The sequence below is a fragment of the Papio anubis genome, unplaced genomic scaffold (genome assembly GCF_008728515.1).
Source record: "Papio anubis isolate 15944 unplaced genomic scaffold, Panubis1.0 scaffold400, whole genome shotgun sequence".
Lineage (NCBI taxonomy): Eukaryota > Metazoa > Chordata > Mammalia > Primates > Cercopithecidae > Papio > Papio anubis.
Window position 1 is genome coordinate 34,496 of NW_022164165.1, and position 18,885 is coordinate 53,380.

An 18,885-nucleotide genomic window follows, 5' to 3' on the forward strand; every position below is an offset into this window, starting at 1 on the left:
ATTGTGTGCTTTCTCTGTCTGGCTCTCCACTGTATCCCATTTCCTAGAATGGCTTTGGTATATAAGGTATTCAGTAAATACTTACGAATGAATAAACTGCCTAATGGCTTGCAAAGTCTCTGTTAAAACATCTTATCCAATTAAAAATCTCAACTGTCAAAAACAGTATCAAAGAATGCCAGAGCAGTCTATTTAAACAGATCAAACTAAAATAAAACTCTAACAAATAACATTTATTTTTCTTTTACATACATATTTCACAACCTGAACATCACATCATCTTCAGAGAAAGTTACTTTTATGCCATTGTATTTACTATTTACCACACAGGCATTAAACATTCTCATTAACATAAGACAATTTGCTGGTAAACATTTAAACACACAGACATTAGTTTCAGTATATCAACATATTTTTGGTCATAACCAAGGAAATACATCAAAGTAATGACAACATTGGCTAATATTTTACAAGCAAATATTTAACTCTGCATAGTTTATACAATAGGCTGTGGCAATAAATAATATCACCAATCTCATCAACTATTAACTGGCCACAAGAAGCCTAACATTCATTTTAATTATGGTATGAAATGCTCTATTGGTGTAGTTTCAACAGATCCTTAAATGTTGTGGGTGTTTAACTTTGAATACACGAAAAGAAAACGTACTAAACTGGACTAAGAAGGTGTGTTTGGTTAACTACAAATATGTCATGTTCACATAGTACATTCCTAACATGAAGGCAAATATTTAAATAGAAAAACTAGCAGTCCAAAAAATGTAAATGTGCAAATTGTGAGGAAAACATTGCATTTAAATTTGCACTCATTTGCAAGTTACAGTACTAGCTCAGTATAAACACTAACAGGAAAAATATTCAGCAGGAAAGAATGGAAATAACCTCTCCCAGCAGAGAACTGGTCACTGCGCACTGCTCCACAGCTAAGAAAGTTTTCCTGGTGGTCTAGCGCTCCTAACACCTTATGATTATCCTTCATTCAAAAGAGGAGGAGACTGCAGGCATGCTTCAGTCAGTGGTAAGAACAGGAAGAAAAACCCGAATCAGCAACATTTTCTTCCTTAATTTGGTATAAACGTCCTTTTCATTATTTCAAGTTACTAATTTGCTAATCTCAAATGTTTTTTGAATCAGGTTTGCTAAATGCTGTAAAGAATAGCTATCCTTCATACAATACTAGGTTTTATTTTTTTTTAGTATGTCAGCATAATAAGGTACATGCACATTCATTCCACCAACCTGTATAGATAATACTCAGCTTGGGTCATATTCGAATTCTACACAGAGATTCTCTGTTTTCAATGTTAACTGCTTAGAAAGCAGAATTGCCTAGTGATTACTGTACTGTGCCTTTTAATTGAAATGGATATAAAAATAAAACCCCAATCTTTAAATCTACAGAATGTCAAGAATTCTGTTAGGGATGTTAAAAGCATTGGGCAAAACCCTGGTTTTCAGCGTGCCATCTGCACCACAGGAGAAGATCCGATTGCCCTGGATGATGTCAATCTGCATGACTCCGGCCCCAATGTTTCGAAATATGGACTGCTTAGCATGTTCACTTTTAAATGAATGAATTAGGCCATGGCCTGTCAATCTCCAAACCTGGTGCAAAACAAAGAGTTAAAAATACATTACGAAAAGACCAAAAGCAAAAACATGGCCCTTCTGCTCCCTTGGTCCAAGTGATCTCACTAAAGCCCAACCTTCCCACCCACTGCCTCTTTCCTAAGAGCTTATCTCAGTGGGAAATAATATCACTCCCACGATGCATTTACTGTCCTCCTTTCACATTTTTCTTCACATCCTCTCATAGTTTCATGTTAACCATATGTAGCCCGTCTCTAATTCAATTAACTATTTGAGTTAATTCGGTTAAATGTGTTCCTCATGCTGAGCTAGGCCCTAAGACTATGTAAAAGTAGTGTGGTACAGACAGTCCCCTACTTACGATGGTGTGACTTAAGACTTTTTGACTTTATGACAGTGTGAAAGCAATACGCATTCAGTATGCTCCTTGGCTTATCCTGATGTTAGTCTCAATAAACTCACAGTAAGTTGAAAATATTAAGTTGAAAGTATGTTTTTCAACCTAACGATATTTTTAACTTATAATGGGTTTGTCGGGACATACTCCCACTGTAAGTCAAGGAGCATCTGTGCTAGCTTAATTAATGGAAATGCCACCTCCGCCACACACAAGAGTACTGAAGGAGAAAGGAGAAGCTTCTAAGCAGCCAAACTAATGTCATCAAAAATTTTCATGTATTAAACTCATACACTTTACTCAAAATAGAATGCTTTAAAGCTTTCTAATGACCTAAGTCCAAAGAGTTTGATAATCTCCTCATTGACCAGAACAGTTTAGAAAGAACCATACAGAAGCATAGGGAGGCGGTAGAGTGTTGAGACATTTGGTATCTCCACGAAGCTTTATTTCAAAGAATGTGGAGTTTTTGTTTTTTCTCTTTCCAATCAGTCTTTAGTACATTCCAACCTCTTGTACTGACTCACCTTTATGTTACCTTCTGCTGAACCTGTGGTAAAATATTCCTCATAGGGATCCAGGGCCAGAGCCTTAATAGCTGAGTCATGGGCCTGGAATGTGTGAATGAGCTGCCTTTGCCTGATGTCAAAAATGCAGACATGTCCTTTCCTACCCCCCGAGATCAGGAGTTGCTGTTTGGGTGCATATTGAAGTACTGTGGCACCATGATCATGGCATGTGAAACCTGAAGAAGAAAAATGTCAGAGACTTTCTCAAAACAATTTATCTTGGTAACTATGATGTCTAAATCCACATTTAAATACAGAAATTACTGATGCATTTTTCATTCTAAGGAACAATTTATTGTTTTGTAAGTCACTGAATTTCTGTAATCATATTAAAGAAAAACGTTAAGCAATATCAGAACAAATCTTTTATCCATAATCTCAATGTGAAATGAACACAGAGAGAAAAAGAAAGTTTAAACCTTAAGCCCTAAGTGATACTGCCTCATAAAAAGTATACAGAACAGCAGAGACCAAGCTTCTCAGAGTTGGTGAGTATTAACCCAACCAAGTGCTGTACCATACATGTTCTCTCATCACAACAACACGATGAGGAAATGTGTGAATGTTTTCAGTTACAAGTTAAGAAATTATCCTTCCCAGAAGTATTTGCATTTTAATATGATTAAGGATTCAAATTAACATGTAGAAAATCTGTAAGCAATGTTAACCACTGTTCACAGAATTCTGCAATAAAATTGAGAAGTAACGACATCTTTCAAAATGCGTATCAGTGTATTAAAAGACTGAGAATCTTTCTGTAAAACAATTTACTTCATTTAACTAAACTTACTTGAGCATGGAGCACTTTTTGGGTGGTACTATGTGGAAGACAGAGTTAGTACACTAATTTGGCAAGTACTGTCTTAAAGGAATATTTAAATGGCACTATTTACATTTCTAGTCATTATCATAAGGTTAACCTTTGTTTTATTTTATGATTAGGGCCAGGTGTGATGGCTCATGCCCCTAATCCCAGTACTTAGGGAGGCAGAGGTGGGAGGATAGCTTGAGCCTAGGAGCTTGAGACCTGTCTGAGCAATACAGTGAGACCTTGCTCTCCACAAAAAGGAAAAAAAAGACAAAATGTATTTTATGATTAGGTTCAATTCTTTAAAATATGCTCTTTTCTATTAAGCTCAATGAATACTTTGCAACTAATCTCTTAAATAGCCTTGTTAGTAGTACCACTATCCATACCATATTTTCTGAATAGAATACAATATAAAGACTATTTTGGATTTCTGAGACCATATATCTTTAACTCAGCAAGAAAGCCAGATATGCTAATTAAGTATTTCTCCATTTTCAACCTGACAATAAACACTCACTGGATTCACTAATTAAAACAAGAAAGCATTCCTTCATGGTGTATTATTCCTTCATGGTACATTTTTAAAAATCATAGACCTTAACTCACCATGAATGAGGCTGTTTCCGGGTGATATTAATGTGTCCCAGAGGCAAACATTTCTTTTAAAGAAACACAATAACAAAAATATATCATAAACAATTGTTCTAAGTCATCACCAGGGACAACCTGTCTTTCAATCAAATATTTTGCTTACTCATTCTTATCTTTTTTGTTCACTCACACCTATAGAGACTAGTGATTCCCAACTAGGATGGGGGTAGGGACAAACTCCACAGTTCCATCTTATATGGTCCTGCCTGTCTCTGCATCCTCTACCCCATCTCCTTTCCATTATCACTCCAGGAAACTGATATGACTTCCTGAGTATAAGGAATGCTTTTATATCCCCAGGTGGTAGCCACTGTAGGGAAACGAGATGTTTTTCCTGGGCACGTGTTGCTAATGAAAACTATGTGAGGTCAAAATAAATGTTGAGAATGACGGGGACAGTGTCAAATGCCTGTTAGTCCCTGAATCCTCATCTCTCACCTTATACAAAAATCAACACAAGATGGATCAAACTTAAATCTAACACCTGAAACCATAAAAATTCTAGAAGATAACATCGAAAAAACTACTCTAGACAATGACTTAAGACAAAGAATTCATGACCAAGAACCCAAAGGCAAATGCAACAAAAATAAATAGGACCTAATCAAAATAAAAAGCTTCTGCACAGCAACAGTAAACAGGCAACCCGCAGAGTGGGAGAAAATACAATGCATATATCTGACAAGGGACTAATATCTAGAATCTACAAGGAACTTAACAAAAAAATCCCATCAAAAGTGAGCCAAGGACATGAATAGACAATTCTCAAAATACAAATGGGCAACAAACATGAAAAAAGGCTTAAAACCACTAATTACCAGGAAAAAGCAAATTAAAACTCCAATACGATACTACCTTATTCCTGCAAGAATGGCCATAATTAAAAAACCAAAAAATAATAGATATTGGCATGAGGTGGTGAAAAGGGGACACTTCACTGCTGTGGGAATGTAAACTAGTACAACCACTATGAAAAACAGTATATGGAGATTCCTTAAAGAATTATAAGTGGAACTACCATTCAATCCAGCAATCCTACTACTGGGTATCTACCCAGAAGAAAAGAAGTCATTATATGAAAAAGACACTTGCACACTCCTGTTTATAGCAGCACAATTCACAACTGCAAAACTATGGAACCAACCTAAATGTCCATCAACCAACAAGTGGAAAAAGAAAATGTGGTACATATATACCATGGAATACTTCATAAAAAGGAATGAAATAATCACATATGCAGCAACCTGGATGGAGTTAGAGACCATTATTCTAAGTGAAGTAACTCAGGAATGGAAAATCATGTGTCATATGTTCTCACTTATAAGTGGGAGATAAGCTATGAAGATGCAAAGGATCAGAATGATATATAATGGACTCTGGGGACTTGGGAGGGGTGGGAGGAGGGTGGAGGGATAAAAGACTACACACTGGGTACAGTGTACACTGCTCAGGTGATGGGCGTACCAAAATCTCAGCAATTGTCACTGAAGAACTTATCCATGTAACCAAACACCACCTATTCCCCCAAACCTCCTACAATAAAATAAAAATGTTGAAAATGATGGTGACAGTATCAGATGCTTGTTAGTCCTGGAGAAACTAACAGTGTTAACAGTAGTAGTTTTAAAAAGACTGAATAGCTTTAAAATAAAAATTACACATATTAGGAATAACTTTCATTTTCGCTTTTCTCCTTTTGGTAAGAAAAAACACTCTGAAATAAGAATTACGTAACAAAGTTTTTTTTTTGTTTTTTTTTTTAATGCCTAGAGTGGAAAAATCCTACCAATAGAAATCCATACTTTTAGCAAGAATACTTTTCTAACATTTTTATATTTCTTGCTTTGCTTTTCTGTCAACCTACCTATTGTCATTGGAGTGTCCAGATGTGGCAACTAGACTTGAAGAGGTAATAAATGCAAAGTCACTTGTGGCTTTACTGTGGCACTGCCAACTCTACGAAAAACAAAGTGCAACTGATGTTATTTTATCATCAGATAAAATTTGATACAGTACTAACATAGTCTGCTAATAACATACTATATGCATGAGCTAAGAACAGTTTTTAAAAACTCAGTCTAGAATAAAAGAATAAGCGATAGTACGAGGGTTAACCATGTGTATATTTGGCTACTGTCCAATAATTTTTAATAACTGGAGTTGGTAAAAACAGAATTAGAGGTCATGTTTTTTAGATTATATAAGAATAGGACATCAAAGTACATGAACCTACCTAAGCCCTGTCAATTTTAGTGCTAATGATCTCAAATACATGTAATAAGCTTTAATAATAAGCCACAAAGGAAATGCTTACAGACCCAACTAGTCTTAGGACGTCAAGGTATTTTAAAATATATAATGCATGCTTTTCTGTCTGGAATTAGAGTGGTGCAGATCTGACTGAAGACAAAAGTATAAATTCAAGATTACTTCCATTTCTGCATAGACAAGGTACAGTCTATACTGTACTAATTTAAGAGAAATATCTTATACACATAATTAAGAACATATCTATAGTTTAGAAAACTTGTTTAAAGTATCTGGGTAGTCTATCTGGTCCCAAGAGGTTCAAGGCTTCCTGAACCTCCCTGCATATATGTGAAGCCTGAAGTTTCACACAAGACAATGTCACCTTCCACCCTCTCCCGTGTTCCCTTCCCCCACCGTATCTCCATCAGGTAAAGATCTACTTGTCTTCATCACCAAGTATTTTGTAGTCCAATTTGGATTAATAAGGTGGCTCACTGGGATTGGCTATTTTATAATCTGGTAAGCACAATTCTGGAACAAATTGGAATAGATGTTTGGAACCTGATTCTTTTTTTGAGACGAAGTCTCACTCTATTGCCCAAGCTGGAGCGCAGTGGCACAATCTCGGCTCACTGCAACCTCCGCCTCCTGGATTCAAGTGATTCTCCTGCCTCAGCCTCCCAAGGTGCTGGGATTACAGGCATGAGCTACCGCACCCGGCAGAACCTGATTCTTAATGATAGAATTTTATGGTGTGTATATTAAGAAGATAGAGTTTTCAAAATGGATAAAAGTATAATAAAAAACCCCAAGTTGTACCATATACAGGGAGAGCCCCAGAAATTTTTAAAATATAATGACTGCACTTCAAGGTGAAAAGCAAGGGTTTTTGTTTTTCAGGTCATTTCAGTCTAAAACTAGGGTAAGGATGGGTGCTGCTGTTAGGCTGGGATTGCTGAACAAGATCATCCTTTTCCCAGTAGGACCACCAATGAGATTCACTGTCTGAAACGGGCACTTCATGAACAAACAAAGTGTTGTCTATATGCTCCCTGGAAACATTAGTGATACTTACCATATAAGGTTTAGGATTTGATGCAGTTTGGTTAACTTGCCAGATACTCAGAAAACCCTCTCCATCCGCAACACCACACTGTAAGAACAGTATAACTACTAAACACATGTTCTTAGCATCCACAGCAAAGGTAAAAACATGGAAAGATGATTCACTAAGGCCCTACTAAACAAATATTCTGCCCCTAACTGTTTCTGTTGCTGTCATTCCCAAAAAGTCCAAGTGCTAAAAAATTCCTTGTCACTTTTTTTTTTCTTTGAGACAGGGTTTCACTCTGTTACCCAGGCTGGAGTGCAGTAGTGCAGCTATAGCTTACTATAACCTCAAACTCCTGGGTTCAAGGGATCCTCCAGGCTCAACCTTCTGAGTAGCTAGGACTAGGCACATGCCTGGGCTAATTTTTAAAAATTTTGTAGGGATGCGGCCTCCCTTTGTTGTTCAGGTTGCCTCAAATGCTGGAGTTCAAGCAATCCTCCTGCCTTGGCCTCCTAAAGTGTTGTAATTACAGGTGTGAAAAACTGTGCCTGGCCCTTCCGTCACTTCTTAACTGCTTACCTGTTTCACTGTTTTCCTCTAACCTCTCACTGATGAAATTTAGTAAGAAACTAGGTTTCTTCTCAAGAACTTGACTGTGCTTATAGGAATCACCAACACACTCAACAGAGGCAGTTTTTTTACTCTCACAGTATATTTAGTATCTTTAAATAGATGATCAATCCATACTAAATTTTGTAGATTTTTGCTTCTATTGGAAGAAAAGAGAGTATATGAATAGACACCAAAAAACTGCCTGCTCAGTTTAAATCCAGGGTCAATGAATTCATTTTTCAATGTACTTTTATCACTTACTCCTTAAATATCCACAATTATTTTCAGATGAATTTAGCAGAAGCCCCCAGAAACTAACCTTGTTGCCTTGTGAATTAAAATATAATCTAGTAACTCTTGCATTGCCAGCTTGACGAAAGCAGACAAGTTGCTGAGGTCGTGTCCATTCAAACATTCGTACACTGCCGTCCTGAGCACCTGTAAGATCTGAAACACAAGAGAAAAAGCAGGAAATAGGAAATTAAAGAGTTCCAATATTCTTTATTCTATAAATCAACCTCCAAATGAGGACAGTTACAATTATTAGGTCATAAATACTTACAGTATTGATGGACTGGGTGTGAAGTCATTCTCTTAACATTATGTAGATTCCTTTTCATAAGCTTTAAAAGAAAATTTTAAAATTTTTATTTTGTGTATTCAGAAGAGATGAGGAAGGATATGCTTCAGGATAAATTCTGACATTTATTCTCTTACGCCCTGCTTATTTCTGAGATAAAGCCTGTTATGGATGTTCCGAACCACTACATAGAACAACTGTCTGAAGAGGCTGAGGAAGCAGACACTTGCTGGTACAGCCCTGGCCTGTGAGGTTACCAAGGAGCTTCATCTCATAATAAAGGAACTCTTCCTCAAGTGCTCCTCCCTGAGGACATTCAGGAGCACCTCCAGATGCTTCAGAGCAGAACATGAGAATGGGACCCCTCCAGCTACAGTGACAAGAACGTTACTGACGTGCTTTCAAACACTTAGAAGTAGACATGAATTCCCCTTTAACTTTGCTTTACCATTTTGTATCTGTTTATTCATCTATAAAATGATAATGGAGCATAATAATAGCACCTAACACCTAGGATTGTTGTGAGAAAAAGCATGCATCTGGCACTAAGAAAGTCGTATGAGGCCAGTGAGCTGGCTCATGCCTGTAATCCTAGCACCCTGGGAGGCTGAAGCGGGTAGATCAGTTGAGCCCAGGAGTTCGAGACCAGCCTGGACAACATGGTGAAATGCCATCCCTACAAAAAATACAAAAATTAGCCAGGCGTGCTGGCATGCACCTGTAGTCCCAGCTACTTGGGAGGTTGAGACAGAAGGATCAATTGAGCCCAGGAGGTCAAGGCTGCAGTGAGCCGAGATTGCACCACTGCACTCCAGCCTGGGCAACAGAGCTAGACCCTGTCTCCAAATAAAAAAGCCACAATAAATGTCAGCTGTCATTACCATGGCCTATCTACTGGTATTTGTCCCTGAACTTTAGGATCATTCCTATGTCAAAGTGATTCCAACTGATTTTTCAGAGAGTCCAAATCCAGAAATGATACCTATAAGTAAATAACATACCACACTAGCTCCAGTGCTAGTCTGTCCACTGCCCAGCCATGGCAGAGATGAAGGTGGATGCACCTGACTTGCTGAATAGGATGTTGCACTGGGTTGATAAAGAGTTGTAGTGGAACCACGATAATCAACATCATCTGAACTGTGAAAAACATTCATGTGTTACTGTGAAAGTTCCCTTTTCTCTTAACACAAATTCCAACTAAAAAGCTTTTTATGTACCCATAGGACAATCTTTATTTTAAAAACTAAATTAGCCATAAGAAAAACTTAGGTACAAGTCCTAATTGCCAATTTTAATACTGGTTAACTTTTTTCCCTTTTGGCAAAATATAAATTTAGTCTAATGTTGTTTGGGGACAACTTTATTGCTGCACAAGTTGAAACAAATGTTTGTTGTATTTAATATAGATTTGTTTTTATCTATGGAAAAAATATATATTCTCTTCAAGTACAGATATCTCAGTATCAAATTAACACCTTTAAAGAAATTTGAGTTTAAAGATTTCTTGGAGTAAGATATATGAAATGTGAAAGTAATTTTTGTGATGGATTGTATCATAGTACCGGGTTATATCTACTCTGAAATGTGATATTAAATCCTAGTTATATCACATACTAACAAAAAAATTCAACAAAACAAGGAGAGAAACTATCATGGCACCATCCTCAAGCACATACAATTTCTAAGAGTCTGGAGAAAAGCAAGAGGGAGGGCAAACCATGAAGGAGAAACCTCAAAATAGGTAAGAATGGCAAAACACTCTTGGTGCAGTGTCCAAAGCTTTAATGAAAAGTAAAGCCGTCTATATTTTTATCTGTTTAAAAAAGGGTATGCTTATTAGGTAGTAAGAAACTCTGCAAAATTACTCAGTAAATGTGACTCAGTGTAATTAACATACTTATGTATACTGTTTTAATTATCCAGATCAAATTAATTTACTGAATATCATGAAGCCAAGTGTCAGGGATTATCCTGATTGAAATACTATCAATAGTGTAGGGTTTAATGGAAGAAGTATAATTTATTCGGTTAATGTAGGCAAAGACTTTCATTGGCAGCTAAACCAATTATATTTGTCACCTACTCAAATGAAGAGAGAGATACATGTATACCTTTTGAAATAATTCAAATCATGTGCATAACCATTTAGTGGGTACTTCTTACAGAAAACTATATGTAAAAGTGACTAAGAGACACCTTTTGGATTCTCTGTCATATTCTTCTCCGATCCATATATATGACTGACAGGCCAGTAGAGAAGTAACATCAAGTTCTTGAACATCATGTGTTGAAGCCAAAACAATTTCATTACAATTTGCCTATAAAGCAAAGGCAGAGTCAATGATTTAAGCAATTTCACTGAAGAGAAATACATTGTTTATAATGATGATAGCTTTTACCTTATTAACAGAAAATGCCATGATCATATCAGATTCCTTATGAATGACTTTCGCTTTTCCACCTGGATAGCCCAGATCAGCTTCAACCTAGAAAACATTAATCAGCAGTTTTAGTTGCGGCAGCACAGCTCTATTTAGAGTTATGCACATCCCATAAGATTTGAAAGCAGGATACGAAGAAAATGTAGCAGCAGCAGCAGCGATAAAAAAGGGTAAGAGTAACTTTAATGTGTTGAAAACTAGCTTTGGAAAATTTGCTTAAATTCTCTGATGTCCTGTAATCACCCCAATTTCCATTGTGATGGTAAGATACTGATTAATTATAAAAGATGGCTAATATATTTTTATTAGTAATTTTTATTAGTAATTTATGTCTCTCTTAGCTCTTCCAAAAGTGCATATTCTGCAATAAGAATGTGCATACATTAAGAGGCACAGAGTGGAGTAAAAACCATAGAAAAACCAAAAAGAAACCACCCTTTGAAGTAACGGTGATGAGACGGAAATAAGGAAAAGTTGGAAAGAGGGATAGTCTGAAAGGAATAAAAGAGACTGATGAGAGGAAGGTGCAATGGCTTAGGGTTTGTGATGGCAAGGAAAGAAAAGGCAGAATCGAGAGGAAAGATGAAACAGCCATGCTTAAAACAGAAAATGTGACAGAAGTGAAGATGGAATAAGGAGCAAGAAAGACAAGAACCAAGGGCAAGACAGAGCAAGCCAGATACAGTGAAGCATCTCCTCCCCTGTACCACTGAAGTGGTATGGGAGTACTACGAGTTCTCTGAGTAGTTAGCCAGTTGGGCAGGTCATGGTTAGTATCAGAGATGAGACGTTAGCTCCTTGAACTTTAAAGAATGAGCTAAATACAAGATCTTGGAATACTACCTTGATGTGGCAATCTTCTGCTACGCAGTTTTGGTTGACCTGCTCCACATGTTCTTCTATAGACTAAATACCACCACACCGTCACAAACACAAAACACATGCATGGAATGAAATTATAAAGACAGTGAAATATTTCAAGCTGAAATGGCCACTCCACCACTTAAAGATGATGAAAATGAATTTGCAAAATCAAGAAATTAAACTGAATAAAACAGTCATCAAATAAACACAACACAAAGCCAAAAGAGCAAAATTAATGTAACTATTACATATACACAAGAACATAAAAGCTATTTCAAAATAAAAATTAGTTATCTGTATACAGTTTTAAGAAATTTAAGTTACATAACTGGTAATCTAAAAAATTAAAGCCCACTTGTATAAGCAGATACACAAGATGCTATATAAATTCCTGCCCTATAGGGGTGGATTTCAAATATAAATTAAAATATTTATTTCTAAACATAGATTCAAAATACTGATAATTATTTCACTCTTATAAGGAATATGACTAATCACATGATTTTTCTCTAAGTAAATAAATGTTTAATAAAATCAGACATGGAAAAGAAATCACTCAGTGATTTGCTCCCAGGTTAATGTGGGGTCCTAAGGATGGCTGTAAAAGGTAGTCATACTTCTGCTCTGCTGTGGAAACTCTGAAGGTTTGATCGGAGAAACAAACTCTTCCTCATACCTTTTCAGGTGACTGCCTCCCTTTCATCATGAAGGGCCATTCAAAATTTCTGACCGTGCCTCCAGGGACTCCCCTATGGCTGCTGTGGCTGATAAAGATGTATCCAAGAACACTTCCAAGGAATGGTCAATGTGTGGCACGGCTAACTCAGTGAAGGCCAAACTGCTGGAGAATCTATTTGTCTTAACTAGCCAAATTCACCAATCTGTTTCCCAAACACTTGTTTTGTGAAATATTTTTCTTTGATATCTTCAGTGAGTAAAAGATCTTATTCTTATAAATGTATCTATAACTTCATTTCTCAGGGATTTTTTAAAAATGCATCCAGCATTTTTAGGATTAACCTGCCAATTTTATTGGTCAATTTTCTGAATTTGCCAAATTTAGTGATTACCAAAATTCTATTTGACAATTTTAAAGATTTAAGCACTCTTACTGGATTGGGTAGAGTTTTAATAACTTTTGCATATTTCTGAAGCTAGCGACAAGTTTTTATTGTCCAGCAGCATTAACATTTTATTCATAATTTTTTTCTTAATGAAAACACCTTTTTTTCAGATCTGTGCTATTCAAAACAGCAATCACTAACCATACGTAACTATTTAGATTAATTGTAACCATTTAGACTAAAATTTAAAATTGTTTCTCAGTCACACTAGCCACACTTCAAGTACTCAGTAACCACATGTGGCTGGTGACTACTATGTTGGACTAGGCAGATACAGATTTCCATCATCACAGGAAGTTCTATGGGACAGTACCAGACAAGACAGTAATTCCATTGTTTTAAAATTAAAAAGGTACATGATAAAAATTCTTCCATCCTAACTCCCAGTTGCTTATATAGCACTTTAAGAAACATTCCATTTATCTCTGTCCTACTTCCCTGTTCGTGGGACCACTGCTGGAAGAAAAATAGAGAACACACAGAGACTAAGGGGCGGAGAGGGGGAGAATTAGTTAAGGAAGAAGCAAACTAGTGGGGAAGGGCAAAACAAGAATGGGAGGGTCCAAGAAACCCAGACACCTGGCTTCCCACAGCACTCTACACTCTGATAAGTCAACCAATCAAGCTGCTATCAACTTTACCAATATTTAAAACATACTTGTGATCAATCTTTAATTTTAATCATTTGAAGAATAAAACAGTCAGAAAATTGATCACTCAATGAACTGGTTTTCTGTGAATAACAGAGCCCCTAATTGACCAGAAATCTTATTAAGACAGGGTCTCACTTTGTTACCCAGGCTGGAGTGTAGTGGTGTGTGATCTCAGCTCACTACAACCTCCACCTCCCGGGCTCAAGCAATCCTCCTGCCTCAGCCCTGCAAGTAGCTAGGATTACAAGCATACACCATCACACCTGGATAACTGTTTTGTATTTTTTGTAGAGACAGGGTTTCACCATGTTGCCCAGGCTAGTCTCAAACTCCTGAACTCAGGAGATCCCACGCCTAGTGCTAGGATTACAGGTGTGAGCCACTGTGCCTGGCTAAAATCTTTTATTTCAAATCACTATCTTAGATTCTTATATCTTAGTTTATGGAATTTGGACTCAGGATCACTATAGGAAATGCTATACATAGTGGTTTAAATGAAAGAGGCAAATAATTTGCCTCTGATTTCCCTAACAAAGCTCACATCAGTAATTTCAATGCCATAAGGGTCTTTTGTTATGAAAAAGCTTATAACTAGGACTCAGAAGGTCTCTACAGTTCATTCTTCTACTTCCTCATTTAAGTACATAATTTTTTAATCCACAGAGAAAACAAATGACTGTTCATAAGGGTTGACCACTTACCCTAGGTAAGTGGGTAAGTGGGAAAAAGAACAAGTATGGTAGGTTCCACTGCCCTAGGCATGAGGAAAAACTGAGAAGCAGTTTTATACTTTTAATCTTGGGAAACTGAGCCATATGGACTCTGTTTTCACTTTTCTAAGTAAAATATAATTCATTTCTTCTCATTGATTGTGTTTGCAAAATCTTTTTTTTTTTTTTTGAGACGGAGTTTGGCTCTTGTTGCCCAGGCTGGAGTGCAATGACACGATCTTGGCTCACTGCAACCTCTGCCTCCCGGGTTCAAGCAATTCTCTTACCTCAGCCTCCCAAGTAGCTGGGATTACAGGCATGCGCCACCACACCCAGCTAATCTTTTGTATTTTTAGTAGAGATGGGGTTTCTCCATGTTGGTAATGCTGGTCACGAACTCCTGACTTCAGGTGATCTGCCTGCCTCAGCCTCCCGAAGTGTTGGGATTACAGACGTGAGCCGCCATGCCTGGCCATGTTTGCCAAACTTTTAATTGCATCAGACACTCAACTCTGAACACTCTTCAAACTGCTCCATTACCTCATTAAATAGCCAAACAGACTGAAATGCTCATATAAAAGGTCCTACTTTTATAAGGAAGAGGTCATCTGCCAATCTCCCAAACTGCTGGTTCTTCTTGAACCATGTCTGCTATTACATTTGTATTAACTTAAAAATAATCATGCAATGCAGAACCTCTGCCTTGCTTTGTAAGAGCAATCTTCCTTCATCTTGTATTTGCTATTTCTGTAGTTTATTCTCTCACAAAAGTATCCTGAATGTGTTGCTTCAAATCTTCATTCTGTTCATTTCTAAGTCCTAAGTAAATAAAATGCCTTTAAAGGGCTATTTTATATTTTAAACACATATTTGGAGAATATTATAGAGTAAGTTTATATATTAAATTCCTCAAACCATCCATCACAATGTTTATTACATGTAAAAACCTAATGACAAATACTATAAAGTACCAACTTTCACTTGAATATATGTAATTTATCAAAGTACCTATGTTGCTTCATTGCTATGAAATGAAAATTATAAGGTTTTATCTTAAAACTAGTTCACGGTAGTTTAGTGAACTTTGACTATTACCCAACCAGAAAGAAAATTTCAGAATAAATCGAGCACTGATTTCCTTAGAAATGTTAAAGAAAAATTACAATAGAAAATATTTTTCTCAAAATACCTCACTCTGCTTTCTTTTCTTAGTGAAAATATATCTAATAAATGTCTCTTGAAGGACTTCTTGTTTAACAAGGAAATGCCAAAGTCGTTTGACTGGAAATGCAGAAGAATCCCGGGACCTATTAAAAAAAATTAACATATCACACTATTTTAGTGTATAGAAAATATGTTTATATTTGTAGATATTTATTTTTAAAACCTTCACAATCTATTGCAAAGAAGACACAGCATTAAGCTCAACAAAACTGTACAGTTTACTTTTAATTTTTAGTTCTCCTAAAAATCATTTCATCTAGCAACTAATTCTCTAATCACACTAAATGAACCAGTTAAGCTGACAAATTATTATTCTCTTTTTAAATTATACTTTATGTTGGTTCTCTTGGTTAAAGCATATCGGCAATGAATATAAGTCATAGATATCAATTCTAACAGCCTAACAAGCTAAAAAGCTTTGTTCTTTTAACCTTATTTTAATAGTAAATACTATTAATCAGGGTCCACTATCTCAAAAAAAAAAAAAAAGCATGCTGCTTATCAAAAGGGACGTACATGGGCAGGCAGAAGATCAAAACATCAGTTAAAAACCTGTAATGTGTTTACTGTTAAATTACTGACAAAAGCCAGAAGCACCTTATTTGCATATATAGATTGTTAGAAAAAAAATTCTGTAACAGTTCTGACAATAAGAACGCACATATGCCGTGTGCAGTGGTGCATGCCTGTAATCCCAGCACTTTGGGAGGCCAAGCTGGGGGACTGCTTGAGCCCAGGAGTTTGAGACCAGCGTGGGCAACATGGTGAAACCCCGTCTCAGCGTGGGCAACATGGTGAAACCCCGTCTCTCCAAAAAATACAAAAAAAATTAGCCAGGTGCAATGGCACTCGCCACTAGTTCCAGCTACTCGGGAGGCAGAGGTGAAAGGATGGGTTAACCAGGAGGTTGAGGCTGCAGTGAGCTGAGATTGCACCACTGTACTCCATCCTAGGAGACACAGTGAGACCCTGTCTCAAAAAAACAAACAAAAAAACAAAAAACACCACACCAGAAATTAATACAATAAAGAATTTTTCCTTTATGTAAATGGAATGTCTATGAATTATAGATAATACTGGGAAAAAATTCTATTCAAATTTCTGATATTTTTCTTAGGGTATTCTGCTAAAAATAGGACTGCAGGTTCAAAATTATGAATGTTTTAAAGTATATTGGCATATTTAGCCAAACTGTCTTCCAGAAAAGTTAAGCCATACTCTTTATCAGCATTATAAGAGCTTTCTTACTTGAATGGGGTATTTTCAGGTTCTAGCATTGCTTTATTTCGAAGAATAGCTGGTCCAGCTCCCACTGAAAGGTCAGTTGGGTATGTGTTGATATAGTTAGCGGGTGGACCTTCAAACTGATCCATTTTCTCTTGCAAGATCTGTTCCCAGTTCTCCAAGTTTTTAATCACAGCAATACCTAATGGTGATGTAACAGGCAGCTCTACAAGGTGACAGAACACGTTATTTATTTTAATAAAAAATACTGATTATCATCCAAATATTTATAGAATCTGAATTCTGAGACAAAACCTCTGAAAATACAAATAAATCTGGAAATGTTAACGTAATACAGTTTAGATTCTTAATGCTTTCAACAAAACAGAAGTGGGTTTCTGCTCTTTCTCCATCTTCTGTGTAGGGAGTGATTCTTGATATAAACTAAAGTATTAGACTAAAGCCAGGTGTGGTGGCTCACACCTGTAATCTCAGCACTTTCGGAGGCCAAGGCAGGTGGATCGTTTGAGCCCAGGAGTTCAAGACCAGCCTGGGTAACGTGGTGAAACCTTTTCTCTACAAAAAATACAAAAATTAGCCCAGCATGGTGGCACATCTATAGTCCCAGCTACTCAGGAGACTGAGGTGGGAGGATGGCTTGAGCCTACGAGGCAGAGTTGGCAGTGAGCTGTGATCGTACCACTGCAATACAGCCTGGGCAACACAGCAAGACTCTATCTAAAAAACTAAAAATAAAGTCACAGATTGGAGCCTAAAATAAACAAGACTTTATAAAATATCTAATGCACTGTTTTTAAGTGCCAAAGGACCTTTTATATAGATTCTGTAAAGAGAAACTTGACGGCAATTTATTATATTTAATAACATTAATTTTTAAATTCCAAACTCACCAGAGAATTCCAGTCCAGCAATAGGAAAGAAATTCTTGACATTGTGAAGTGCTAGCTTAACCATTGTCAAATGTAGAAGAGCCCAGCTGTTCAAGAAGGAGCAAAAAAGTCTTTAAGTGAAAAATAAAATCATGGGAGAAACAGAGTGGTGTTCCCTGCCAACTGTTTAGCCCACTCTCCAACCAGAAAAAAAGCTGTCATTGAAATTTACTATGCAAAAATGACAGCTTTGTGGTCACTGAATATAAAAAACTTGCAATACCATATTACACTTGCTGAAAATTACCTCATGGAAAAAGATTTACCACATAGTCACATGGATCCTAATAGTATACCAATAAATTATATATTAAATTCTAATAGTATATCCATGAGTTACATATTTTTTCCTCACTAAAAATGCTTGTGTTTGCATTCTCCATGAAAGCTAGTCTTTGGAGGTGGAGAAAATATTATGGAGAAATTGACCTCAAAGGTGCAGAATTTGTTACCTGGAAACGTAAGTCATTTCTTATATAAATTCAGGATAATAATGTTATTTAAAATTAATAACACTGGGATTTTCTACAAAAAGAAAAGCCAAAAAAAAAAAAGAAAGAAAAGAAAAGTCTTATTTACCTATAGGAATTTGGATCTTGATGCTCCTGTATTTGTGTATCTGAAAAAAAGGCATCATCTTCCTCATCACTATGAATGCTTTCATCAGAATCATATATAACACCACTATCGGACAAAGGAAGAAATGGCTGCAATAAAAGATAAAGTTATTTTTTTAAAGATTATAATTTTATAAACATATAAAATATATTTTAACTATATAATTTATGTATTATATATTTAATATAGAAAATGTTTTTAGTATATAATTATTTTTGCTCTAACATAAAAGTAAACATTTTAAATGGTGTCAGCATAAGTAAAAATTTTCTTTCGCAGATGATGCTACATTTACAAAAGTCAAGATGACTAGGTAAAACTCTCAGACTCAGTAACTGAATAGCTAGATATGAAATGTGTTTAAAATCAATAGTTTTCTTCTTGTAGATCAGCAATAAAAAAGTTAGAAAAGTCTAAAGAAATACAAAAGGACAACTGTGAAAGCTGTGAGACAGCTTTGTGAAGGAAATTATAAACCTTTATAAAATTATATGATGGGAAGGACTGAAATGTGTAAAAACTGTAATTCTTTGTAAGTTAAT

The 18,885-nt window shown here is 36.2% G+C and overlaps 1 protein-coding gene across 5 annotated transcripts in view; it reads right to left on the reverse strand.

Moving 5' to 3' along the window:
* Positions 1-212: 212 nt before the first annotated feature.
* LOC116273153 (dmX-like protein 2) overlaps positions 213-18,885 on the reverse strand; it is a 38,582-nt gene continuing 19,909 nt past the window's right edge. For 2 of the 5 annotated variants that reach the window (XM_031662115.1, XM_031662114.1), the window contains exons 8-22: positions 18,305-18,432; positions 17,687-17,772; positions 16,800-17,001; positions 15,517-15,634; positions 11,820-11,882; positions 10,935-11,021; positions 10,732-10,853; positions 9,534-9,672; positions 8,515-8,575; positions 8,272-8,399; positions 7,365-7,442; positions 5,904-5,995; positions 3,995-4,047; positions 2,536-2,753; positions 213-1,626 (exon numbers count right to left, since the gene is read on the reverse strand). In XM_031662115.1, the coding sequence (XP_031517975.1) occupies positions 1,417-1,626; positions 2,536-2,753; positions 3,995-4,047; positions 5,904-5,995; positions 7,365-7,442; positions 8,272-8,399; positions 8,515-8,575; positions 9,534-9,672; positions 10,732-10,853; positions 10,935-11,021; positions 11,820-11,882; positions 15,517-15,634; positions 16,800-17,001; positions 17,687-17,772; positions 18,305-18,432 (1,785 nt within the window). In that variant the 3' untranslated portion in view covers positions 213-1,416. The remainder of the gene's footprint in view (positions 1,627-2,535; positions 2,754-3,994; positions 4,048-5,903; positions 5,996-7,364; positions 7,443-8,271; positions 8,400-8,514; positions 8,576-9,533; positions 9,673-10,731; positions 10,854-10,934; positions 11,022-11,819; positions 11,883-15,516; positions 15,635-16,799; positions 17,002-17,686; positions 17,773-18,304; positions 18,433-18,885) is intronic. The other 3 variants (XR_004181620.1, XM_031662116.1, XR_004181621.1) reach the window with 3 other exon arrangements.